The sequence below is a fragment of the Cyprinus carpio genome, chromosome B11 (genome assembly GCF_018340385.1).
Source record: "Cyprinus carpio isolate SPL01 chromosome B11, ASM1834038v1, whole genome shotgun sequence".
Taxonomy (NCBI): domain Eukaryota; kingdom Metazoa; phylum Chordata; class Actinopteri; order Cypriniformes; family Cyprinidae; genus Cyprinus; species Cyprinus carpio.
In genome coordinates, this window is record NC_056607.1 from 20978328 (window position 1) to 21005654 (window position 27327).

A 27327-nucleotide genomic window follows, 5' to 3' on the forward strand; every position below is an offset into this window, starting at 1 on the left:
CCAATTAGAAAATCCACAGGACCAAGAGAAATGGTTCACGGTAAGACAGTTTTATTTCCATCTTCACACATTGGAAACATTAAATAGAACTTCAGAATGACCAGCGATAAAGATACAATTTGTTTTTGAATGTGACGTTACAAACCAAGTGCTCCTCCCTTTCATTCAACCCACCCTGACACGTTTAAACGGACTCATTTACGAATGCTCCTCAGCCAGCTTCTCTGCCTTCTGGACGACCTCCTCGATGGTGCCCACCATGTAGAAGGCCTGCTCAGGCAAAGCATCATACTCACCTAGGGAAACAAACATTGAGCAACACTGAATAAAAGCAAATACCGGAAGTGGATGTAATCAACAGTCAAAATAGAAGGACTTGAGAACGTACCACCAAGAATAGCCTTGAAGCCTTTAATGGTGTCTTTCAGGGGCACCAGCTTGCCCATGTGTCCAGTGAAGACCTCAGCGACTTGGAAGGGCTGGGACAGGAACCTCTGGATCTTACGTGCACGAGACACAGTCAGTTTGTCCTCCTCAGACAACTCATCCATACCCAGAATAGCAATGATATCCTGCAGGGACTTGTAGTCCTATGATGGAGAAGAACGGGAACAAGGTCACAGATTTAAATTTAAAATAGGAGTCAAGCGCACAGTCAAAACATTCGTTGGCGCTCACCTGGAGGATCTTCTGGACACCACGGGCTACGTCATAATGCTCTGATCCCACAATATTGGGGTCCATGATACGGGAAGTGGAGTCCAGTGGGTCCACAGCGGGGTAGATGCCCAGCTCAGCAATCGCACGAGACAACACGGTGGTGGCGTCCAAGTGAGCGAAAGTGGTGGCAGGGGCAGGATCAGTCAAGTCATCAGCCGGCACATAGATGGCCTATGAGAGACAATGACACTGTAGAACATGAGGAGATCCAGGAAGTGCATGTGTGCAAACTGAAGGAAGCGTACCTGCACAGATGTGATTGAACCCTTCTTGGTTGTGGTGATTCTTTCCTGCATGGTACCCATGTCGGTGGCCAGAGTTGGTTGATAACCCACAGCAGAGGGGATACGGCCCAGCAGGGCAGACACCTATGAGAACAAAAGCCGGTCAATAAAACGCTCAATTTAGAACAAAAACGATCATATGATCCTGACACTGACCTCTGATCCAGCCTGGGTGAAGCGGAAAATGTTGTCAATGAATAGCAGCACATCCTGCCCCTCCTGGTCACGGAAATATTCAGCAACGGTCAGTCCAGTCAGAGCCACACGGGCACGGGCACCTGGGGGCTCGTTCATCTGTCCGTACACCAGAGCCACCTAATGGGAGCCAAGAGGACCTTGTAACTTGCTGGTTGTAGATTTTAAGTGCTTTGTCAGGAATTTTAGATGTACCTTTGAGGTGGTGTCCTTCAGGTTGATGACACCAGACTCGATCATCTCATGGTAGAGATCGTTTCCCTCACGGGTTCGCTCTCCTACACCGGCGAACACTGAGTAACCACCATGAGCCTTGGCCACGTTGTTGATCAGCTCCATAATCAATACAGTCTTTCCCACACCGGCACCACCAAAAAGACCTGAAGAAATGATAATATTTTGAAAAACACTGGAAACCAAACGGTTTCTCATCCCCACTGACTTTCCCCCGATACTATGGAAGTCAATGGAAACCGGCAACTGTTCGGTTAGAAATTCTTCAAATATCTTTATGTACAACAGAAAACAGAAACTCACAGGTTTAGAGCAACTTGAGGGCGAGTAAATGATCATTTTATTTTTGGGCGTAATATCCCTTTAAGGCTCAGAAGTTTTAAATGTTTTTAAAAACCATTTATTAGAACAAATACAATAGAAACCGTAATACTGTGGAATCGGTATAATTTAAGACATCTTCATATTTAAAAGGTTTTAAAACAATTTATGTCTGTGATGGCAAAGCTTAAGTTTATTCCTGTCTTAAGCAAAAACATATTCCTACTGAAAATCAATCAAATATACTGATTCAGTGCTCAAACATTTATCAAACGAAGAGGAGAACTAGATATATTTCTATTCTGTCGAATAGAAATTGAATTAAAAATACTATGAATGTCTTTACTGTAACTTTTGATCAAGGTTATGTTTTCTGGATTAAAGAACTAATTTTCAAATTAAGCTTAATCTTTTTAACCGTAGCATTTACACACATACCGATCTTGCCACCCTTGGCATAGGGTGCCAGCAGGTCTACGACCTTGATTCCCGTGACCAGAATCTCCTGCTCGACGCTCATGTCTGTGAATTCTGGGGCCTCAGCATGGATGGGGGCAGTCCTGGATAACAGATCACAAACAACAATCAATTATCTACTTCACAAGAGGATCAACGCTGCTTAAATGAGCTTGCAAACACTTATTTTAGCCTTCATAATACAAAAGCTTACCCCCAGGGCATCCAAGATACAGGTGACATAATGGAAGTGGATGGGAATCACGACTTTGAGTGTTTAAAAAAAAAAAAAAAAAAAAAAAAAAAAAAAAAAAAAAACCTTCCACAAAACCAAATTAAACCTAGTGGCTCATGACGATACATTGATGTGTAAAGACAAAACGATCGGTCTGTGCAAGAAACTGAACAGTATTTAAATAATTTTTCCTCTCTCTCAAATGGACCATTGACACTCCTAATTGAGATTGTAGATAGTGCATCAATGGTCCATTTTAAAGATAGGTGGCGGTAATGCACTTATAAGTCTATGCTCCGCCGTAAAGCAAGACGACGCATCACATGCCCGCTGTTGAGAACGTGCTCAGGACAGTTCGGACATTACGCTGAATCCGAGGTAGAAAAAACAAACAAACCTATAGAAATACTGTTCAGTTTCTTGCACAGACCGATCGTTTTGTCTCTTTACACATTAATGTATCGTCATGAGCCACGTGGTTTAATTTGGTTTTGTTTGTGTATGTTTTGACTCTCCAAGTTGTGATTCCCATCCACTTCCATTATATGACTGACAGACTGCAACAGTTAGAGTTAAAAAAAAAAAAAAAAAAAAAAAAAAAAACTCAGTTTGTGTTCTACTGAAGGAACAAACTCACCTACATCTCGGATGCCCTGGGGATAAGCGGATAAACATTAAAGTTTCATTTTTGGGTGAACTATCCCAATAAGGGACTTTGGTGATACTCACTGTTTTGTGGTAATTGGTCCTCTCTCGTCAATGGGCTCACCGATGACATTCATGATCCTGCCAAGCGTCTCGGGTCCCACGGGGATTCTGATGGGGGCACCGGTGTCGAGAACCTTCTGACCGCGCACCAGTCCCTCAGTACCGTCCATAGCGATGGTGCGGACGGTGTTCTCACCTACAGAGCAAAAACAGTTACTTTGCAACTCGGGCATGGCTTTACCATTCAGATTTACTTGATTTGGTAAAGCTTCAGTCTCGTTACCCAGATGCTGAGCCACCTCCAGGACTAGCCTGGTGTCACGGCCGGCCACTTCCAAGGCATTGAGAATTGGGGGCAGATCCTCGTCGAACTGGACGTCCACAACGGCGCCGATGACCGCGACGATACGCCCGCTGGCGGCGGCAGCAGCTGCGGCAGGAGCGACATAATCCCTTCCTGTAAGAGAGAAAAAAAATTAACAGCTGAATATCACAAGAAACTGACCATATGTAATAGAAGCATTAAAAAAAACAAATTATTATATATGCATGCATATGCACGCTCGAAAGCTTATATTTTGATTAGTCATTCTAGTTTCTGTTTGCTCGGTGTCCTCAAATCAAAACAGGCTAACGTTAATGAATGAACGCACGCAAGTCGAGGTTTAAGATTTAAAAAAATAAACATTGTAAATCTGTTGGGAATTGCTTGCAATCTGCATTTATAGCTTGTAAATGTCTATAAATGTGTTTGCAGTAACTCGTGATCTTCTTCCACATATTTATCTTCACCATGACCTCGCGAGCTGCGAACAAGCTAGCATGACATACAAAGGTCATTCCGGTTTCCACAGCAAACGGATTCAGTTGTTGTCATCAAATGAAATACTCCGCTATGTCATTTTATTTCCAGCAGGAAACAACACACGTGTAGCACATCTGGCGAAGGCGATCATTGAAAACGTTGAGGGTAAAACTTCGCGGCCTGCGCTTGCTGTCCGCATGCTGCCATTAGCAGTCTGGCGCCGAGGCTGCTGTCGGAGGAGCTGCTTTAAAACCAAGCGTTTCGAAAACAAACGAATCCTACTTACGAGAAAACAGTGCCGCTGGAGCTCCGTTCAGAGCCTTCAGGGGGGTCAACCCGGGCCTGAGAGCTTGCAAAGCCCCGGTGCAGCAGCGTCCCACAGCTCCCAACATCGTTAAAATGGCTGAAGGTGGAATGGGGCAGAGGCTCAGCAGCTCTTATATAGTGCCGCTTGAGTCCGACAATGCGCATGCGTCGCAGACATGGCGACACAGGAACTGATCGTCTGCGCATGCGTCAGTGTTGAAGGACAGACTGGGCATCGTTACAATGAACTGAAATAGCTTTATACTGCATGTGCTATGTAACATGTAATGCAATACCAAAGTATACATGTATAAGTTTGCATTTACGTAAAAATAATGTATCAATACCAGAACGCTTTATTATTATTATTATTATTAATAATAATAATAATAATAATAATATACAGAATGTGTAATAGATGCAATATCCACAGGTGGCAAGTATTTACGCGTGGTCTTCATCTGTTTTAGAGAATAACAAATATGAAATGCATTTTAGCAGATCATATATATAACCGTGAAACATTAAGTCAAATCTCACACTTTCTTGCATGTATAGTTTTGCCAATGTCAGTGAGTGTAGGTTGCTATCATATATTCACCAGTCTGTGACCTCTTGGTGTCTTTGTTGTGTGAGCGTTATTCAGTCATCAAGACTGAACACTGATTGGGCAAAAGACGTGTATCGGTGACATTTGAAACAAGAAACACCTTATACGTCTTGTAGTATGCATACTAGCAGTAAAATGTTGTGGTTAAAGGCCTATAGGCCCATTATGATTTGTTCTGACAAATAAATGAAAGCAGTCCTGTGATAAACGATGCTTATTGCATTAAGAAATGCATTTGTGACCTTAGGATGCAGGATTTCCTCGACATGCTGCTTGCTGTCAAAACGAATCAGAAAAGGAAAATGTCTGTGCAATCATGTGCAGTTAATATGGAAATGTTTAAATAATAAATAAATAGTTTATGGGTCAAAAGTTGTGTATGGAAAGCCATCAACCCATTAATTTCTGACAAAGAAATAAAAACACAGTATCTATAGCATGAATAAAATATGGGAATATTAATATTTAAAATTATATTTTAGTATATTAAAATTGTATGTTTACTAAACAGATCATACCACACTATTCTTGAATGCACAATGCTTCAAAGTGCTGATCTCATTTAATGATGCAGAACAAGCAACTATTGGCCAGTGCAATATACTGTCATTTTGTAATGTAATTCAGCCATTGATTGTGTGCACAAATAGTCCACACACATCCGAAAGATCCTCATGGTTATATGCATGGATGAAAATAAGGTCAACAAAAGTTTTAGTAAGCCACATGATGAAGGGATCAAAGGCACATAGAAGTCTGTTACATTGGCTGTACCCTGATGTGCATGTGTAACAAATATTGATGCGTCTCAGAAGCAGCAGTAATTGTGTTGTGTGCACAGTCGGTGCAGCAGCACAACTGAACAAACAGGCCTGAGCTGTTATGGCACTGCCTGTTCATATTTGTGCTGTACGATAAGAGATTTCTGTGTTCGGTGTGATATAAATCCATTATGCACAGGTAGAGTTTGATTCACGCCTCACATATCAGAGGCTGGTTTTACAGTAGTCTTGTTATTTGTGTAGATCTTCGACTGGTGTGAGGTTTTTGTCTGTCAGGGTTATCAGGAGGAACAGCTGTCTTAGTCCTTCCTCACTTAACTTTACAAATATTTGAGCTCATTTTTCAATGTGCTTATCATTTTTGTCATCACAGTTTATTCAATCAGATAGTCAAATTAAATTTTGCTATTGTACTATAATGAGACTCATTAACAGTAATTACTAAGTAAACAAACAGACAGGAAGAACAGCAGATATAGTGTTGTACGTGACACTGAAAGACACAATAAAACAAGACAAATTCACTGAGATGACTTGAAATGGGTTACAAATCATTAACAATTTGGAAAGACTAGTCTAAGTCAGTTTGAAATGTCCATTCTGTTTATTAATTATGATATACAAAATTAAACAACAGAGGGCATATTTTCTTGTTTTACACTAGTTATATTTGTGGATTTAAGTAAGGGTGCAACATATATTTGAACCATAGATGTTATCAGTTGACAGTATTTTTTTTTCTACATCAGTCAGTAATTAATCTTAAATTCGTTTATTTTCTCCTTTGTACAGTTATATTACATTTACCATCAGCTAATGCTTGCTTAATCTTTAATAACACCGTTAAATGTAATGTTTACAGAATCTCAAAATGAATATCCATTTTTCAAACTGTACATTACAGTGTTGTGATGCTTGAATTCACTAGCATTTGATATTAGCAGGGCTCGACATTAAGCTATGACGTGCAAGTAAATCAGTAATTCACTTGTCAGAGTAAAAAAGTTACTTGTCTGGGGGGAAAAAAGTTTTTTTGTTTTGTTTATTTGTTTTTTGACGCAAATGTAATTTATTCTGAAGCAATAGTCTCTTCAGTGCTCTATCGGTTATTACTTTAATCAGCATATTTGTGATATTTGCCTTAAATTGATTGCAATTACACTTTTTAACTTTATGAAGGACAATATTTTCCTAAACTGATTAAATGTACATTTACGTAAAATTCTAAAAATGTTAAATCCGTTACAGATGGTGAGCAGACTCCAAACCTGCTCTGTCCAGTGAGGGCTCTGAGAGTATATCTAGAGCGCTCTAGCCTGTTTAGACAGTCAGAGCAGCTTTCTGTTTGCTTTGAAGGCCGCCATAAAGGACTGCCAGCCACAAAGCAGTGACTTTCTCGCTGGATTGTAGATGCAATAGCCTGGGCTTACGCCTCAGAAGGCTTGCAGTGCCCTTTAGGTGTGAGGGCCCACTCCTCAAGGGGGATGGCCTCCTCCTGGGCATGGCCTAGTGGAATTTCTATTGGTGAGATTTGTGCGGTTGCCAGCTGGTCGCCGCAGTCCACATTTGCCAGATTTTACAACTTAGATGTCCCTGCCCCTGGGGCGAAGCTGGTTATATTCATACTTCTCAGCTACTAGCTCGGGGCACAATGTGCTCATGTTCTTAGGGGCCCTAATTAGCACTCCAAAACTGGGCTCGCAGAGCAGGTTATTCTGTGTAAGCTCATAGCATGGCATGATTGGAGGCGTTCCCCAAATGCGTCTTCACGCAATTGGATAGACCGTTCGAAAGGGAATGTTCTGGTTACTGACGTGATCTTGGTTCCCTGAGATAAGGGAATGAGCGTTGCATCACTTGCAGTGCTATGAGCTGCATGCGAGTCAATGACTGTCGCTTCAGTTGAATGATCTGATGAATGACTCTCTGAGCCAACTTATATAGGGGTCGGCTCCACCCTTTCTGGTGGACTAAAGCGCCATTGGTTTGTGCATCTACACAAACACGAACAAATCAGGCTTCAGTATAGAGTAAAACAGAAGTTTTCCCCAAATGCGTCTTCACGCAATGCTCGTTCCCTGAGAGGTTATGTCAGTAACTGGAGCGTTCTTTAACAAAGACTCTCGCATTATATTGTATACATGTGATATGCGTGCAAAAAAGGGAAATGGAAAATATATGCATGCATGATAAGAAAAAAATCTGAAGATTCATGTAATTAAATAAAATCAAGCATTTCCACTGCGATCTTGCAGAATAAGGTTGATCTGCCTCCATCATATAATTCATCCCAAAGTGGTCTATCATATGTCTGCTCATTCACACTAAGAAACATCTCATTTTAAGACCGTGATGTGACCATGGACGTTTGGAAAATTCAAAGAGTTTGATATCCAATCTATGAGTATGAATCATCTACTATGGGGTTTTGTAAACTCACATAATTTCCCTTTGAGCACTTATAGGTTTCTTAAGAGTGGAGCAGAGCTGGAACAGGAAGGTGGATGGGGCTGCAGTGGGGGGAGGAGCTTGAAGAGTTTGTTGGACTGAGCTGAATGGCTGTGGTGTCCTGTAGGGTGGGCTCACTGGTCTCCATCTCGAACACGGCTCTGCCCATCCTCATCAATGGCCAATGGTCCCGTCCAGCAGACATGTGAGAGCCTTGTCTGATGGGTCGTCGACTGCAGGTGCAACACGCTCCAAAGAATGAAAAGGCCACTAAGAGGAGGATGGGCCCGATGATGATGGGAGGGTTGTTTACGGGCAGGAGTTTGGTAAAAGCGAGAGCGCCCACCAGGGTAATGTTAATGCCCGCCAGCATGATGCAGAGCCCACAAGCACAGCAAAGAGCCGGCGAGGGCAACCCCTTAGAGCGAAGCGCCCTCCTCTCACCTGACTGTGCATCTTCAATAGAGAAAACCATCCTCTCTAAATCCCACTGACCTTCTCGGCCACTGCATAAAAAGGAAAAATGAGAGAGAGAGAAAACAATGAGGCGGAGAGCAGTAATGAGTATTATAGCGATGTGTTGGTCCAACATCCGCCTGCCTGTTCATGTGTCATGTCAGCACCGGCTCTGAGCCGAGCCAATTCAATTAGTGCCAGCAAGACCAGATGAGTCTGATGATGTGAAAGCTTTGGCTGTAAGGAAATGACATTATTATAAACTTTATTACTCAGTATGTTTGCATGACAAGGCATAACATGTGTCTCTATTTGTTTCTCTGTTTTGCCATGGGATTTACATCCCGTGGTAACTAGGATTTACACAAGCTCCAGTCTGGATCCAGAACACCTGAGAAGAGATGATGCCAGCCCCTCAGAGGACCTCAGATGATGCTAACCCAGAGACAACATACAGAACTACCACATTTTGCTCTAAGTTTGATTGCTTAATTGCTGTTAATAGTGTTAATCGTCTGTTTGTTTATGTCTTTTATTGATTTTTCTGAACATTTCTGCTGTATGCACATAACCTGACAGTCACCACTGATGAGCTACTACTAAATATTGTAGAAACTTAATTTTCTGTAAAGTTGCTTTGCAATGATTTGTATCGTAAAAAGCGCTATACAAATAAACTTGAATTTAATTGAATTTAATTGAATAACAGATAGCTATGTAAATGTTTTAATCGGATGTTATGTTTAAGGAATTTAAACGAACATCATGGTTATTATTTATTATATTTACATCATATACACCATGTATAAAATTTCACAATCAAAGTTAACATTCAAACTATTGAACTGATAGAGACAGACAGATGATAGATAGATAGATAGATAGATAGATAGATAGATAGATAGATAGATAGATAGAATAAAAAATGATAGACAGACAGACAGACAGATGATAGATAGATAGATAGATAGATAGATAGATAGATTTTTTTTTCTAGTAAAATCTATCTACACTCAGTGGTTTAGAGGCGTTTTGACATTGGCCTACTTTTAATAGAATATATTTTAATCTAAAACGACGTGTTTAGAGATATAATCAATATGAAAACATTCAAAGTCCGTATATTTGAACTGCGGGCGGCATTACTCTGAAAATGAACGACTAACCGCTCTTCGGGTAAAAATAAATTCTTTAAACTCACCAGAAGATAAGATTTCGTAGAGTTGGCCGGTGTTGTCCTCTATTTCAGCGAATCTTCGGGAGTTTCAGGTGAATCTCCGGACTTTTCGACTTCAGCCGCTGGAGCAGCGCTTCTTTTCGCTCTGTGCGGATGGAGATGGAGCGACTCTTCTGAGCGCTTGAGTCCGGAGTCATTCCGCTCATCACCGCAGGAGGCGCTCTCGAGTTCCGCTTCATCAATCCTGTTATCCTCGTGTGTTAACCTTCAACGCTTTCAGGCCAGGGACATTACAACTTACATGATGCTTACATATCTGCTCAAACACTTCTAGTAGAATATCAATGCTCTTGGCTAGAGAGGAATAAAAACACACTCTTTTCAGTGCAAGAAAGAATTGTGGAAGGGTTTAATTATAGTACACTTTATTTCCTGTGCTTTTCTTTATTATTGCGTTCATAGGCGCACAGGGAAGATAGTATGCACTGGCTTTATTCAGGTCATTTACACGAGAATATCATAATCATCAAATTTCTGTTATCCACAACAACAATCCACAATATTGCTGGATCAAGTGCATTGAATAAAGACTCAAGTGTCAGTGCAACCTGCTTTATTTCTCAAAATTGGAAAACCAAATTAACACCTCTGACCTACGAACTGTCCCAGAGTTTTTAGGGTTAAATGGCCATTCCATAGACAGCATTTGTGAAATTAACCTTTGATACGCCATAAGAGTATCACACAAGCATTGAATACTGAGAACATAGCCATTACTGTGAGGTAGAGCCCTCTAGAGTCATCCTTGGTACATGAAATGCTCATAAATGTACATATACTGTACATAATACATGGACAACCACTAAATTCAATTTCCTCTCACCTCAAATAGCATTTTAAACAACAAATAACAGGAAAAATAAACATGCATGTTTTATAATTTGAAAGGCAACTGAGAGGTAATTTAGTTATGTTGCACAATAGGAAATCTGCCCCCCAAAAATGGCACAATTTACACTTAATACAAACAAAAATAATAAAATGTACTCCATCTTATAACTGAATCGGCTGCAGGACAGGCTCATCGCCCTGATGCATAAAAAAACAGTTCACTTTTACAACAAAATAAAGTTAAATACTCTAAAATATATTAAGTGGAACTATGAAAAAATATACATAAAATGAAAAAAATATAATTATCTGAAATCTGAAAAGACAAAAATACATACTGTGCAATATTAACTAACTATCTGAGCTGAAAGTATCTGGTCAAATGTATATAATACCACATCAGCACCCTCATTAAAGCAATAGCTCTCAAATGCATTTCCACTTAAGACACATGACGTGGCAGCATGGCTTTACATAGCTCAAATAAACCAAAACATTATTCGCTCAACAATAACTGTAACTAGACTACAGCTAGAACTAATATAAAACAAACTATAGATAAGTAACAAAGCAAGATGTCCAGTGCTTTACAGTTAATTTGAAAATGTAAAAACTTGTTTTAAGTATAAAAATGCTAATTTTTGTAGATTAAAAGGCTCACTGATGTGGCGACATTAAAATCAACATCTGTAGATTCCCTCAGAGCTGAGCACCCTTTTTATATCAGACTGACAAACACTGCCAGCCATAAATATTTGGTTATAAATATATATATATATATATATATATATATATATATATATATAAACACAATATATGATGCTTAAAATTCACAAAACTCACATTACACAGAGTAAAAGACCTGTAAATAAATTAGAATCGTGTGGATGTTTTGGTTTGTATATATAAGGCTAGTCTGTGCTACAAGTTGGTAGCACTAGGCCTGTGATGCATATACATGTGTCTTATGCACATGTTCATGCCCATTCAGTTCACCAGAGAATGTATGCGTATGAAGGCTTATAACGCACTATGGGGTGCACGAGTATAACCAGGGCACCTGTCGGTGGGCAGGTGTCAGGTACTGGTGCGTAGTGCTTGAGACTGTGCTCGGCGTCGGGCTAATCTAGAGTTAGATGGAGGGGAGAGCCTCATGGAGCAGACCATGGCACCAAAGTCCTCCTGCTCTTCCTCTTTCTGAGACAGCTGCCGATTGAACGCGATGGCTTCAGCGGCGAACTGCGTCAGGTCTTTAGTGCTGCAGTTTCTGTGGGTTCAACCAGAGAGACGGTTAGAAACATTACACAGACTGGAAAATATACTTAATCTACTGCAACGAAATCAAATACCTTTGTAGAACACGAGGAGTTTGAAGAACTCTTTCAGGTGCATTCTGAAAATTTAAAGGAGTAAATAAAAATGTAATAAAAGTAAACATATACATTATAATATATATATGATATATATTTTGTATATTATTACATTGGATTTGTATAATGTATGCTACCGACAAACGTTTGGGGTTGGTAAGTCTTTTTAATGTAAAATGTTTTCTTTTTTAATATATTTAAAAATGTAATTTATTCCTGTGATGTAATGCTAAATTTTCTAAATATTCTTACAGTATATGCTGATATGCTGCTTAAGAAATTATTACTATTATTATCAATAAAAGGCTGCTTAAAGCTGCAGTCCGTAACTTTTTTTGTGTTCAAAATTTACCAAGTGATTACATCATAAATCATCATTTTCCAAACCGTGTTACAGTACACTACAGTACACCTGCAGAGTAGCCCAGTTCCGACGTGATTTGTCATAGACATAAACAGAGAGAAATAGCTCCGGCTACAATGTTCTTCCAAAAGTTACGGGCCACATATATATATATATATATATATATATATATATATATATATATATATATATATATATATATATATATATATATATATATATATATATATATATATATATATATATATACACATATATATATACACACACACTGGTGTTCAAAATTTTTTGATCAGTATGACTTTTGGATTTTTTTGAATTGTTATGTTTTTTAAATAAGTCTGTTTTTATTTGATCAAAAATACAGAAAAAACTGTAATCTTGCAAAATGTTATTACAATATAAAATAATGGTTTCTATTTGAATATATTTTGAATATCTATTATGCAAACCTGAATTTCCATCAGCCATTACTCCAGTATAAAGTGTCACATGATCCTTCAGAAATCATTCTAATGTGCTGATTTATTATTAGATTTATCGGTGTTGGCAACAGTTGTGCTGCCAAATATTTTCTTTGGAAAATGCGATACTTTTTTCAGGATTCTTTGATGAACAAAAAGTTAAAAAGAACAGCATTTATTCAAAATATAAATCTTTTCTAACAATATAAATCTTTTCTATCACTTCTTATCAATTTAACACATCCTTGCTAAAAAGTTTTAATTTCTTTAAAAAACAAGAAAGAATAAAAATGTACTGACCCCAAACTTTTCAACAGTAGTGTATATTGTTAGAAAAGATTTCTATTTTAAATAAATGCTCTTCTTTTTAACTTTTTATTCATCAAAGAATCCTGAAAAAGTATCACAGGTTCCAAAAAAAATATTATGCAGCATAACAGTATCCAGCACTGATAATAAATCAGCATATTAGAATGATTTCTGAAGGATCATGTGACGCTGAAGACTGGAGTAATGATGCTGAAAATTCAGCTTTGCATCACAGGAATAAATTACATTTTAATGAATATTAAGTAGAAAAACATTATTTTACATCATAATAATATTTCACAATATTACATTTTTTCCTGTATTTTTGATCAAATAAATGCAGCTTTGATGAGCATAAGAAACTCCTTTAAAAACATTAAAAATCGTTCTGATCCCAAACTCTTAAAATACATAAAGTACTTAAGAACGTTTCTTTATTATCAGTTATCAGCCCCCATATTGTCCATCCCTGTTAAAGATGAAATCAAGAAGTCTTCAAGAAAAACAGAGCTAAAGACTCACCCCTTGCACCCAGGGATGCTTCAGGACCTGGGCAGCACTCAGCCGTAGAGTGGCATCTCGCACCAGCAGCCGCGAGATCAGATCTTTGGCATCGGCTGAGATCTGAGCCCAAACTCCATCCCTAAATTCATACTTCCCCTCCTGAATCCTCTCAAACAGGTTGTTCTGACCAGGAGAGGACAACACTGCTAAGTTGTCTTCATGGATGAAGTGAATTCTCAACATTTTTGAATTAGTGTGCTCTTTACCTGGCAGGCATGACACGTCTCTCCTCGTTCCCAGCCGCAGTTGGTGCCGCAGTGGCCAGTGAAGGGAGGACTCCCGCTGAGCAGGATGTAGAGAATCACTCCAAGGCTCCAGAGGTCACAGCGCTTATCATAGAACGAAGCCTCATCCGTAAAGACCTCCACCACCTCAGGAGCCATGTACTCTGCTGAGCCACACTAGACGACAAAACACACCCCTCAAAACATGCTGCTCCACAGTTTTACAGTTCTAGGATGCCAAAAGCACAAATGTGAGGATGTGGTTACCGGTGTGGTGAGCTCAGGGGTAGTTATTGGGGTACAGGCACTGTTTAGCTTTACTCCACTCCCAAGATCAAAATCACAGATTTTCACAGGAGAAACCTGAGTAAAAGCAAAAAACTCAGTACAGTTAAGACTGGCTATAAACATACAGTGCATACACTACTAGAGGTGGGTGATATAAAACTTTTGATATCATAAATACCTTATTTAATAAATAAAATGACTCGTATTGTGATATAAGATTTCAGTCATATCGCCAACCCCTTTACATTACTGTTCAAAGGTTTGGGTTCTGTAGCCAGACAAACTAAACACGTTACCTTATTAGTATATTCACATAGGATATTTTCAGGCTTAAGGTCCCGGTGAGCGATTCCTGTGGAAAGAGTCAGACGAGTCTGAGTAAACACACTCGTAGTGAGTCATGTTCACTGGGCCTCAGAGTAAAAGTATAGTATTTACCTTTGTTGTGCAGAAAGTCCAGTGCATGTGCTATATCCCTGACTACATGACTTGCCTCTCTCTCATCAAAGTACTTTCGACTCTGGATGTGTGTTAAAATGGAACCTTGGAGGGAAAGAGAAAACTATTCAGAAACAAATAACAGAGAATGAGAATGCATCTGTGTTTAACCTCTATACAACTGTACAGTACCTCCAAGCAACTTCTCAAACACCAGATAAAAACAGCAGTCATCTTCAAAAAACTGAATGAGCTCCAGAATGTTCCTATTGAGAAGCACACGATGTATGCAGGTGAGCAGTTATGTATAATACTAACTACAATCAATTACAGTAAATTCTGAAGTTAAGTATAATGAGTACTGTGGAATAGGATCATACTTATTTCCTTGACACTGGTAAAGCGTCTCCACCTCTCTGAAAACTCTACTGCGACTGTGACCAGCGTTCTTCTCAATTATCTAAGAAATATAACCACACGTCACACACAAAGTAATTTATTATGTTTGTTTGACAAAGAACTACTCTGTTATTTTTCAAAATATTTACCATTTTGGTATTATTTTCTTATGGAAGTACATAAAAGTTTAAAAATGATAGACATAAGGGTTTCTATGAAGTACATAAGGGTTTCTGCAGGTTTTATGAAGATAAATTTACACCTTTTTAACACCAAGTAAAGTAAATTAAGAAAGCACGATTGTATTAGCAACACTTAAAATACAACTTCCAAACAATCTCCATCACTTTTTAGTTAATAATAAAAAAAAAGCTTATGGTTTGAATAGGTGTCATTAGAATTTAGAAGTAGCTTTTAATGTACCTTCTGATCACACTGCAAACAACTGATGCTCTTAATCTGTATTTTTGTCTTGTTTTCCAGAGCAAATGTCTAAAAATTCTTAAAGGGTTACTGATGCCAGATGGACTATTCTGATGATGTTTTTCATACTTTTCTGGACCTTGACACTGTTATTTACTTGGCAGTCTATGAGACAGTCTCAAGCCTCCCGGTTTTCATCCAAATTATCTTAAATTGTGTTTCGAAGACGAACAAAGCTTTTACAGGTTTGGAACGACATGGGGGTAAGTTATTAATGACAAAATTTTCATTTTGCAGTGGAGTATACCTTTAAATCGAAAAACTTTTACTTAACAAGCTATTTCACTGTTATTCCCCGTTAATAGATATTTGTTCTAAATATAAACTCACTTGAAAGGCTGGCAAAAAGTGTTAATGGAGCTATTACCACTGTAATACTTTACTTGTATAATTCATTCAATGACGGACCTTTTCTACAAAGTATGGGAACCGTTTGTAAATTATTTGGACCCTGGGATTGCCAATATTATGCTGTTTGGTTTTCATGGATGAAAACTTCTGTACGATGAGGACTGAAATTTGGACATTTGAGCAGGTTTTTTCCCCACTTTTTTTTAGTTCTTATTTTTCTTAAGATCCAAGTAAATGGATGTTTTTGATGTATTTGTCTATTGTGAATCGCAGTTTGTGAAAAAAAAGAAAAAAAAAACCTCCATAAAGTTCATTTTGTCCAATTTCTCATAAAACAAGACTTAATTTCTTCATTCTGCATCTCAAGTAAATGTATCTTGATTTAAGGATATTTGTATTGGAAAACAATACAACATACTGAGGGAAATGGCCTTTTTTGCAGTGCATGCAACATTTAATGCCATGACTTCTTGATTTTAAGACTTTCTGCTCTGATTTAAGGCTTTAACTTGTGGAAGGGCAAATTAAAGACTTGAAACCCTTTTTAATACCCACAGACACCATGTAATTGTAACTACAAAATCATGAAAAAAAATAATAATAATCTCACCTTGACAGCATACTCATTGCCGTTCTGTAAACTCACACAGCCCTGGACTTTAGCATAAGCTCCCTGACCCAGCAGCTCGTCCGTCAGCTTGTACAGATCTACAAAACACACACACTTCTGAGCTGACTCACCTTACCCAATCAGGAAATGCTGCAATCACACATTTCGAAAGATCTGATGATGCACGATACAGATTATACAGACTGCATGCTGAGGATAAACCATAGAACAAAAAGATGCACATTATGAGGATTAATAAGAGTTTTTGCTAAGTTCTAGATGGTTTAGTACCACTAAATTTGCCAGTGAAACTGTCCGCGGCCCGAGTTCTGCGTTTCTTCTTCCGCCGTGTATCCGGGTCTGTGATGGTGATTGGTTGACTGCTCTCCATTCCTAAACCCAAAATACACAAAAACACAAAACCACCAGATGTTACATCACAGATTCTTATGTATTCTGTCAGAATGTTGTGGGGAAGTCGTGGCCTAATGGTTAGAGAGATTTACTCCTAAACCTAAGGTTGTGGGTTCGAGTCTCGGGCTGGCAATACCACGACTGAGGTGCCCTTGAGCAAGGCACCGAACCCTGCTCCCCGGGTGCCGCAGCATAAATGGCTGCCCACTGCTCCGGGTGTGTGTTCACGGTGTGTATGTTTTCACTGCTGTGTGTGTGCACTTTGGATGGGTTAAATGCAGAGCACGAATTCTGAGTATGGGTCACCATACTTGGCTGTATGTCAAGTCACTTTCATGTATTTTTCTTAAATGACTGGATGATTTTAAGGGTGTATTTTTAAATGTCTCGTCACAAGCAGCTGTACCTGCGGGGCTGTTGGGGGCGTGAGAGATCGGACCACGGCTCTCCACCTGGCCAGATGCCAGAGCACTACTGGTTATCTGAGAAAAAAAAGAGAAATTTACATTCAAAACAAAGTGATGTGTTATCAGAACACAGCAGCAATGCTCCTTTGCTTCTAGAGGCATATAGGGTGCAATAGTCGGGTTGCAGAAAAAAAAGCTCCATAGGGGAGCTGATTTTGAACGATAACTTAATTGATCGTATATGCTTTATGCATCAGTTTGCATTATCTAAAAGTATTTTTTAAATAATTGTGCTTTTTAGTCTGATTTTCAAATACTTTTTCCTTCAAATCAACGTTTATATCGTGAGTCATATAGTTTTGGTTCTTGGTATAAAGACTTTTTAAATATGCCTCTATGAAAATGACTGGGGGAAATACTTCCGAAAGCAACGATGCTGGGGAAAACAGCTTATCTGCAATATGCAAAGCATCAAGCATGAACACAAAAGGTGTTTACTTTAGCATTTCCAATGGAGTAAACAAGAGCCAGGCGATCACTGACATTCACGTGCACACAGATATGACCTTGTGTGCTTTATATGCTTCCCCATAAAAGTATAAAGGCTAAATGATCCTTATATTTCCATCATATAAAAGTTGTGTAAGATTAAATGATCATCGTATTTTAAGTAAGCAGTTCACTATGGATAGCAGAGAAAGAGGAAGTGAGCACAAGCTGTGAAACTTGCACTGAACTGAACAAGGCTCACGTGACTAATGTGTGCAACTAGCACTGTCAGTTCAGTTTTACTTATTTACCCGCAGTTTGAGACTCACAAACGAGTCAAAAGCACGTTTTAAGTTAAATCGTGATACTTGCCAGTACCTGGCGCGAGCAGTGGAGCTCCTGAAGGTCCGCGAGCTGAAAGAAGAAGCAGACACGATCATTCCAGAAGCCGCGCGAGACGGAACCGTGACAGCTGGTTTTCTTCAAAGTAGGTTGAGTGAAATCAAGTTAGAGCTATTTAACCACTTAGTTTCCGCATTGAGAAGCGATGTCACTGTTCTGACGTGTTTGGTCAAGTTCTTGTCCTCTGCCCGCTGAGGGGAAAATCCAGCACACTCGACAGGATATATCACGGTTTTACATAATTAAAGAGAAATTAAGGTGGATTGAATGATAAGTGATATATAGGAAAATAATAACAATATAAATCGTTGTAGAAGAGATATCGCCATTCGTTAATAAATAGCCTAATAACGGTTTTTGGATAACGGTTTTTGGAATATTGGAGTAGCGTAGTAAGGGCTGGAAAAATTAACATATTTAAAGCAACAGTACATGTCAAAACTGACTGATAAGGAACAATTCATCCAAAAATTCTAATAAAATTTCAAACCCGATTGTTTTTCTGTGATGCATGAAAGGAGATGTTATTATGCAGAGTTCACTGCACGATGAAAGTGAATGGAGAATGAGGATATGCTCCACGAAGACTCGGTTTGATTGAATCAACTGACTGGATCCTTTTTTGGAGTGAACTGTCCCTTTAAGAAAAGAAGAACTGTAAAATGTGTTACGAAGAGAAGCAACAAGTGTCAATTAATTAATTAAGTGTAGCAGTGTCGGCAGAATTGTGATGGCGCTAACCAAAATGCCTTTTGAGTAACTGAAGATCTTAGTTTTAAAGACTCGCGCGTTCAGAGTTAAGGAACGTTACGAGCGTTTGTTTTTGCGATCTAACGATTCATTGGCGCGAATCGAGCGACCCATAAAGCCATATCGTGACACAGATGATCAGCTGACCTTAGTATAGCTATTTGAGCTCGTGTAACAAACCAGTTATTTATACGTTATATATTTTATGGATATTTGTAAAAAAAAGAAAAAGACACAAACCTGGAAATTGACACAAAACCCGGCAGCAGCGAGGAGGAGGACACCCCAAAAGCACCAACTGCCCTCCTACTGTTGGACGCTGTGGGGCATTCGCGAATCATACTATGATGACGAGTTGGCTCATGAATATTAATTAGGTTACGTGATTGGGCGAACAGGGAAGATTACGAAGGCACGTAAGCATGAGCTAATGAATATTCATATACAAAGACGGCGCTGCCACGAATGTGATTCATATATTCGTATTTCGCGCTGGAGAAATACCGGGTTCACTGGGAGAAGGAGGAATGCAGGTTTGGTGTCGGTCAGATTTAATGATTAGACTCATACACGGAATGAAACTGGATCTTTTAATGTTAATGCTGACTACCGTGTCCGTAGTGGAGAGTCCCCATAAAGGAGTTACGCAATCGCGAGTGTGACGTGTAGTGCGTATCAGTGTTAACATTAAGATGCTATAATATATTACATTTTTGAATCAGAATGTAATTTTATACTAACTAAAATTTGTTACGTTGAATACATCTTCATGTAGGCTAGTTGTGCTCACACACACAGTATTAGGAATGTCTGAAATGAATATTTAATTGTTATGAGAAACTTGTTTTGGATTTAAAAAAAATGTGAATAAAAATAAAGAGAGTATTGACATTTAAAATGTTTGTATTTTAAACTTGCATGCAGAAAAATACATTGGCAAAAACAGCACATTGTCAGAACAAAATGTCTGAAATAAGAATAATACCGTTGAGTACTAGTCATCATCAGTCACTAGTTATGGTAATAGTTTCTTACTGCACATGCCCTGGTTAAATAAAGATACTAGCAAAGGCTTCTGCCCCTGCATTGGCACAGATACGACAGCAAGAATGCAGCCTCTCAAACTTGGCAGAAGTTTTAGACATGCCCTTTCCAGACATATTATCCTCAGGAACAAATATTTTAAAAGCTTCTTTGAAGTCACGTGGTGAAATGCTCAAAAAAATGTATGCAGAATACGAAGCAATCGATGCATCATTTCAGATCGCTGCTTCAGATTTTGAGATACAGTACGTAATTTAAACATTTACTGTCTCAAGAACATGTGTTGAATTACTGGACCCACAAGTATTTCAGAAAGAAGCACAGATGCATTGCATTTTAGCTCATTTGTGAGTCTCTGGTCTCGCCTGATCTTAGATCAGACCTTTGGTCTGAATGTTTGACATCTGGATTCCCATCCGTTCTCCACATCTTTCAGTTACAGATCTTATCTGTCATTTCTTTCTGTGAAGACAGAAATGACAAAGTTATTAGGACATACATCACAAGCATTTGCAATGTGCTGTCAGCATCTAGTTGTTCATAAAACTTGCTAGTTAGCTGAAGCAGAGTGCAATCTGATAACTGCCACTATCATAATTTATTGTTTTCTGTCTAATAACAGTAACACAGTTGCAACGTACACACTTTAGCTAAAATCGATTCACTTTTCAGTGCTTATTACTGTTCTGTTCACACACAGTTCAGTAATTTACGGGAGTAACATCCGAATTCCACAACCGAATGAACACCCGAAAAAGTGACAACCGCTTTTACAGAAATTCTACGCATCATGTGCACAACCAAAGTGTACAATTAGTTGTTAATGACATGTTTAAATGCATATCAGTGTTTTGTTTTTACTGTATGTGCGATGAAAGAAATTATAGGGAATGTTTTATCTCATAGTGACTCATAGTGTCAGATCGTGCTAGAAAAAAAAAACGTTAAACACACATCCAAACATGGATTCTTTAAACTAAGCCACATACCAAAATATAGTGACCTGCACCTGCTACTTTATTAACTCTGTAAATCAAAACATAAACAAAATACAACGGCTCTTTTGTCTGTGGTTTAGTTAAAACTGTTGAACATAACGAGTCTTTAGCTAAAACACTATCAACCAAGCTGTAATGTGGGTTTGTTTATGTTGGAAGGCTGCTTCACAGAGCAGGGGCCTGTTTCATAAAACAAGTTTACCAAATAAGCCAGGCTTATTTCAGTTAGTCTGAACTTATTTTGAACTAAATCAACTGACAATAACTTGGTAAGCTTGTTTTTTGAAACAGGCCCCAGGTTGCCATGTCTACTCATTATAAGCAATGCTTATTAAGTGATTAAGTCCTTGTTGTTCGGGCTCAGCTCATTTTTTAGAGAGGCAGGTGTAGGTCATGATATTTTGGTATGTGCTTATTTCCAAGATAACACATTTGGATCTTGCCTTTTTTATAGTAATATCTGGCAACACAGAGTCAAGCTGTACCTCCTTCCCTGTGATTTCTTGCACCACAACTCTGATATGCATTTAAATACATCAAGTTCGGTTCTGTACATTGCATAGAATTTCTGCAAATGCATTTGCCACTACCTGAATTTTTCTAGAGTCAAACTTTTTTTAATTGTCACTCCTGTAAATTACTGAACCGTCTGTGTACAGAACAGGATTAAGCACTTAAAGGTGAAGCTGCATTTAGCTGCAGTGTGTATGTGGCCACAGTAATGAAATCACAGCGCTCTCACAAGCGGCTCCAGCTCCGAGTGGTCGATGAGGCTGAACTCAGAGATGAAGTAGTAGTAGTGTTTGTAGCAGGTGTTGATGTGGGCCTCAGCTCCCATACTACAGATCATGTCAAAGTGATGGATGTACACGTGTACAAACACCCGAAACAAGCGGCTCAGTATCTTCTTGCACACCTGCTGAAAGTTCTTTGGAAAAGGCACTCCTAAAAACAGAAGAAAACCAGCATCACACTCAAATCACATCACATTCACGATGCTGTACGATTTTCTTCCATGAGAAAATTCAAATGCTATTTTAGGAGAAAAAGCATACAGAGTATGTCTCAAGGGTTTTCGGCCAATAGTTCAGTCTGTGGAATTATGAATTGTTGGCAGTGCTTATAAGTATAGCTTCTGTAACTCTATCCAGTAATATTTTTTCAGACAGAAGTATGTGTCTGGTGTTCCCTGGCCCCACAAATTATACAGCAATTCCTGAGAAACGTAAATGGATCATTTCTCTAGCCAGTTAGTTACCCGTTAATATTTCTACGTCTAACTGTTTTTGTCTAATATCCATTCATTTGTATATCTCCACTCATTTTTTAATATACTAAGCTTTTCATAGCGATTTACTGAAAGAGCTTAAAGGTCAATGACAAATAGGAGTGTCCACGATAAAGAAAAGGAAAATCCAGTAATGCATATGTGCTAAGTTCTTAGAAATATGCTGTTTGTATATATATATATATAAAAAATATATAATGTATTTTTTAATTTCATTATTAATTTATACAAATATTATTAAATTTTATTTATTGAAAAGGATAAATTATCTGATATTTGAAACTAAATATATCTGATAACTGTAACTAAAATTAACCTTAAAAAACTAAACTAAATAAAAATAATAATAATTATAATAATTTGTTATTTGAAATAAAATAAATGTTTACAGAACATTTCCTATTTTAATTTAGTTTAACATGAGGTACTAAAATAACTAAAACAAAAACTGAAATAAAAATTAATAAAAACTAATATATATATATATATATATATATATATATATATATATATAGATATATATATATATATATATATATATATATATATATATACACTAGTAATCTATAAGTTTTTTAACTAGTAAAAATGATAAAACTAAAATGAAAAATATAAAAATAAAAACTGATTCAAAATATTAATAAAAACTATAATATATCACTTTTCTTGACCTTGACACAGTCAGCAGGTGTCTGCCAATTTTCTGTTTTATTAACTGTGCACTATATGACTTGAAGGTTTTTCAAATATTAATAAGCAGTGAAGCAGTTTTGTTAAAATATTTTTTCTAAGAAATAACAATAAAAGATAAAGATTTTTAAAAAGGGTTTCCTCTTTTTAATAAAGCATGTTTCTATATTATGATATTAAAACCATTATCCCAAACTGACATAATTTGAACTTTTTACATAATAATAATAATAATAATAATAATAATAATAATAATAAAAAAACTAAAATAAAAATTTTGAAATTAACAAAAGTAAATGAGCCCTATCACAGTGATTTGATTTGTCTGGAAAACATATCTGACGTCACGCACCTACTCGTGTGGGAAAGATGTTCTCATTGTTGATGAGGGACTCGATCCAGTTCATCAGGAGGTTCATGTATATAAGAGCAGGCAGTTTGGTGGGCTTCTTGTATTGATCCCCATCCTGCCACCTGTATTCATAACGTGGTCCTCCAGACATGATGGGACAGCTCTTCTCAGTGCAGAACTCGCTCACGGTCCCGTAGATGAGGTTGATACGATTGAAGAAATCCACCACATGCACAGCTATCCAGTCATTAATGTTCTCCCCGTCCGGCAGCTGCACCACTTTCCTCAGGTCCAGGCCTGATTTCAGAGACGCTTGGGCTCTTTTGTACAGCTCAAAGCGCTGGGTTCCAGGTTCAAATCGCTTTCGAGGCCGGAATGTTTTGTCCTTGCTGAAAACCTGACCCAAGCACAGAGCCATTGCTGAACTGAGCAGGGCGACGGAGTCGTCAGATCCAATCAGGATCTGGAAGACTGTGATTTTTCACTTGAATGATTCCCAGGGCCCTCAACACATCCGATAGGGAGTTTCTAGAGAGCAGAAAGATATATAAATGTATATTTGAATACATTTAAAAAAAATAATTAGAATAAATAATAAGTAAACAAATACAAATATACTTATAAAATATACTGATATAGGCACACACACACACATATATATATATATATATATATATATATATATATATATATATATATATATATATATATATATATATAAAATAAATGTAATGAATTATGTGCTGATTAGATTGGGTTTATGCAACTGGGAAACTGCAGTGGATAAGATTTATGACAATAACCATGACACATGTGATAAATAAATGTTATTAATAGCTGTGCTGAGATCTGTACAGTTTAAATAAACAGTAATACTGTATTATGAAATATTATATTATTATTTATAAAAACTGGTTTCTGTTTTCATATATTTTAAAATGTCATTTCTTCCTGTGACATAAGGCTGAATTTTCAAATTTAATATGGGATTAATAGCTGAAATCCTGGTCATATATATATGAATGGTAATATTGTGAAATATCATTACTAGTTAAAAGAACTGGTTTTTGTTTTCATATATTTCCAAATGTAATTTATTCATGTAATGCAATGCTGAAATTTCAGCTTTCAAGTAAGATTTTTCAAGAAGCATTTCTAATTATTATCAGTGATAAAAATGGTTTTAAGTATGCTTTTTAAAGTACAAAATTTTTTAAGGATTATTTAATAAATAGAACAGCATTTACTTGAACTAGAGATCTTATAACATTATAAGAGTTTTTACTTTTTTACTGTCACTTTTGATCAACTAAATGCATTCTTACTGAATAAAAGTATTAATTTCTAAAAAATAAAAACTGACCCCAAAATTTTGAATGGTATAGTGCAAGTAAACTCCATTAACAGACCACCACAAACAAACATTTCTTCCTCTCTATACATTCAGTTTCCTTTTGTGTTGTTTTATCCACATCACCATTTTCATAACTTCCCGTGTTTGTTCGAAGTGGCTGAAATGAGATCCATTCTTCTGATTTCAGAGCTATTTAGCCCTACACTCGAACCCTGACTCTGTTTCCATTTAACGTTCTGACAGTGTATCTGTGTTTGAGTCCATCCTTTCTTTGTCTCTTTGATAAGTCTTGTTTTTCTTTCCCTCTCTGTCTCTCTCTCCTCCCACAAATGTATTCACACACACAAAAAACATGAATTTCTCTCACCTCATAGCTCATGTTGACACATTTTGCAGAAGGTCTGTTTCTGACACTTGTTGCTGTAACTGATAATGGATAGTATTTTACGCCATTAAAAGGCACTTAAAAAGCCTGCATTTCCATAATTGTTTTTTTTTTATATGCAAAAGAGAAGATTTAAAATCTTTTATATATTTTTCAATATATTTCTAATCAAACTGTTAAATATCCAGCCACTCTTTTAGGTAGACTTTACAGTCTCACTTTAGATGTTAGCCTTAACTCAATTCATTCAACATGTGGAAGCACAGAACAGAGGAGTCATTTGTCCACAACAAACACTGACGTGTCTGATCACGCTTTTTCACACAAGCTCAGAGCATGCAAACGAAACGAAAGAAAAGTAAAAAATGTAGACCTGGCTTTAATCCTGCCGTAGACACTTGGAATGTTGTGGGAAACCTGAAAAGATTCCCTCGCTCTCCTGTTCTCTCCGAGAGGGAGCAGAGCAAATCCAAAGAGTCCCTTGAGGATCCTTTCTTGCACTCATCAGGCGGTCTTTTCCCTCCAAAACTCACTTAGGAATAGGGTTTAGAGTGAAAAAGCAAGACGAAAAGTTACTTGGCTTCCCTTCCTGCGTATGATGTCATATCCTGATCCCGTTGTCTGTTTTTGTGTGTCTGTGTGTGCGTGTCATGTGCTCTCAGGGGCAGTGTGAAGTTAAAAGGAAGGATTTTGTTGGTGGTGGGAGGAGTCCAGTCCCACATCCTCTGGCCTGCCCAACAAACTTCACTGTGTTTGGCCTTTAGTATGAATGACTGTATCCCAGTCTGTCTATTACTATAAACTTCACACTTCCATCTTTCTCAGACTTTTTTTTTTTTTAATGACTTTTAAAATGTATAATAATTTATTATTAAATGGCAAAAAAAAAATGTAATGTATTCTTAAATATATAAAAATTTGTTCAGTAAAATCATTTTAAAAATCTATTTACGCTTATTTAAAATATATTATGGTTAATTACATTTATTTATGATGATTTAAAAAATATTTGAAACTTTAGAATTTAGATTTTTTTTCATTCAAAATAGATTACTTTTAAAATTTGATGGGTGATTATAAACTAAAATGTGCATAGAATTGTTTTAACTTAAAGAGGTCATATGATGCTGCTAAAAAGAACATTATTTTGTGTATTTGGTGTAATGAAATGTGTTCATGCAGTTTAAGGTTAAAAAAACACATTATTTTCCACATACTCTACATTATTGTTTCTCCTCTATGCCCCGCCTTCTGAAACGCGTCGATTTTTACAAAGCTCATCGTTCTGAAAAGCGAGGTGGTCTGTGATTGGCCAGCTATCCGGCGCGTTGTGATTGCCTGAATGCCTCAAGCATGTGACGGAAATGTTACGCCTCTTAACATATTGTGATGCCTTGTCTGGCCGGAGCGACGAGACAAAAACATAAAACCCATTATAAACGTGATATAAACATGATTTCTAGTCGTGTTTTCTTTTGGAAGGCAAAAACAAAGTAGTTTTGCTTTCTCAATGAAACAGCATCACACACCGCGGCCTTGAGTGAGCAGAGGCGGGCGGTTTGAGAACGGTGTGGCAGGCGGATTCTATGAAGGAGCGTACCTTGGTCTTGCAGCAACCACATGTGACGACCCCGGGCTGGAATCCTCTTCGTCCACAGTGAAAGCTGATTCAGCGATCCACAGTGCAAAGTTGATGTATTTCCTCAGCCACCAGCACGGATCAGCTCCATGCATGACGAAGTGGATATCGTCCTCTTTTGGAAGGCCAAACAAAGTAGTTTCGGTTTCACAGTGAAACACACAGCGTCTATATGACATGGCGGCAGCGTCAACAATACTACCACGAGAATAAAAGGTACTACTTCTTTCTTTGTGTGAACATCTGGGCGGCGTTATGCAAATCTTCCCACATAGTGACGTAGATATGTGGGGGCGTGTTAGAACGAGCAGTTTCAGGGGGACGTGGACGAGTGTCAACTTTTATAAATAATATCTCTTTGGATTTGTGACTTTAGTCTTTGCAACTTCACAGATCTTCTTTATTCACCAAGAGCTTGTAACACTCCAAAGAGAAAGGAACATTTGAAATCGCATCATATGACCACTTTAAAACTCTGAGCACAAATGTGAAGAAATGTAATTACTACTAGTAACCACTAGATGGCAATAATGTTTTGTGTGCTGCCTCTCTTGGCCAGGACCTGCTTGTAAAACAGTTTTATTTCCTGGTTAAATAACGGTTGAATAAAAGGAATTGGAGAG

At 37.7% G+C, this 27327-nt stretch overlaps 4 protein-coding genes across 6 annotated transcripts; all 4 read right to left on the reverse strand.

Annotated features, from left to right (window-relative positions):
- Positions 1 to 29: 29 nt before the first annotated feature.
- LOC109070342 (ATP synthase F1 subunit beta) lies at positions 30 to 4399 on the reverse strand. The gene is made up of 10 exons (XM_042734512.1): positions 4245 to 4399; positions 3437 to 3610; positions 3175 to 3349; positions 2193 to 2314; positions 1395 to 1579; positions 1161 to 1319; positions 966 to 1088; positions 679 to 891; positions 389 to 590; positions 30 to 296 (listed from the first exon to the last, which is right to left on the reverse strand). Exons 1-10 carry the CDS (start codon positions 4348 to 4350, stop codon positions 199 to 201), a joined length of 1557 nt encoding a protein of 518 aa, XP_042590446.1. The 5' UTR covers positions 4351 to 4399; the 3' UTR covers positions 30 to 198.
- A 1842-nt stretch (positions 4400 to 6241) lies between these two features.
- Positions 6242 to 8949, reverse strand: LOC122138940 (transmembrane protein 275-like). Its single transcript, XM_042734516.1, has one exon. The coding sequence runs from the start codon at positions 8694 to 8696 to the stop codon at positions 8127 to 8129; it is 570 nt and encodes a 189-aa protein (XP_042590450.1). The 5' UTR covers positions 8697 to 8949; the 3' UTR covers positions 6242 to 8126.
- Positions 8950 to 10335: 1386 nt separating this feature from the next.
- LOC109098750 (MAP kinase-interacting serine/threonine-protein kinase 1-like) lies at positions 10336 to 19126 on the reverse strand. 2 transcript variants are annotated; one of them, XM_042734513.1, is made up of 13 exons: positions 18181 to 19126; positions 17313 to 17388; positions 16784 to 16885; positions 16493 to 16590; positions 15030 to 15109; positions 14842 to 14915; positions 14650 to 14754; positions 14508 to 14563; positions 14191 to 14286; positions 13906 to 14100; positions 13658 to 13822; positions 11978 to 12021; positions 10336 to 11895 (listed from the first exon to the last, which is right to left on the reverse strand). In XM_042734513.1, the coding sequence occupies exons 3-13, from the start codon at positions 16881 to 16883 to the stop codon at positions 11706 to 11708; spliced, it is 1203 nt and encodes a 400-aa protein (XP_042590447.1). In that variant the 5' UTR covers positions 16884 to 16885; positions 17313 to 17388; positions 18181 to 19126; the 3' UTR covers positions 10336 to 11705. The 2 variants fall into 2 exon arrangements, with proteins under 2 accessions (XP_042590447.1, XP_042590448.1); XM_042734514.1 differs by having other exon boundaries at positions 18175 to 18298.
- Positions 19127 to 19839: 713 nt separating this feature from the next.
- LOC109098935 (MOB kinase activator 3C-like) lies at positions 19840 to 25932 on the reverse strand. Of its 2 annotated transcripts, XM_019112484.2 has the most exons (5): positions 25439 to 25932; positions 25048 to 25106; positions 23327 to 23854; positions 21739 to 21941; positions 19840 to 20460 (listed from the first exon to the last, which is right to left on the reverse strand). In XM_019112484.2, the coding sequence occupies exons 3-5, from the start codon at positions 23742 to 23744 to the stop codon at positions 20431 to 20433; spliced, it is 651 nt and encodes a 216-aa protein (XP_018968029.1). In that variant the 5' UTR covers positions 23745 to 23854; positions 25048 to 25106; positions 25439 to 25932; the 3' UTR covers positions 19840 to 20430. The 2 variants fall into 2 exon arrangements, with proteins under 2 accessions (XP_018968029.1, XP_018968028.1); XM_019112483.2 differs by lacking the exon at positions 25048 to 25106 and having other exon boundaries at positions 25439 to 25930.
- Positions 25933 to 27327: the final 1395 nt, after the last annotated feature.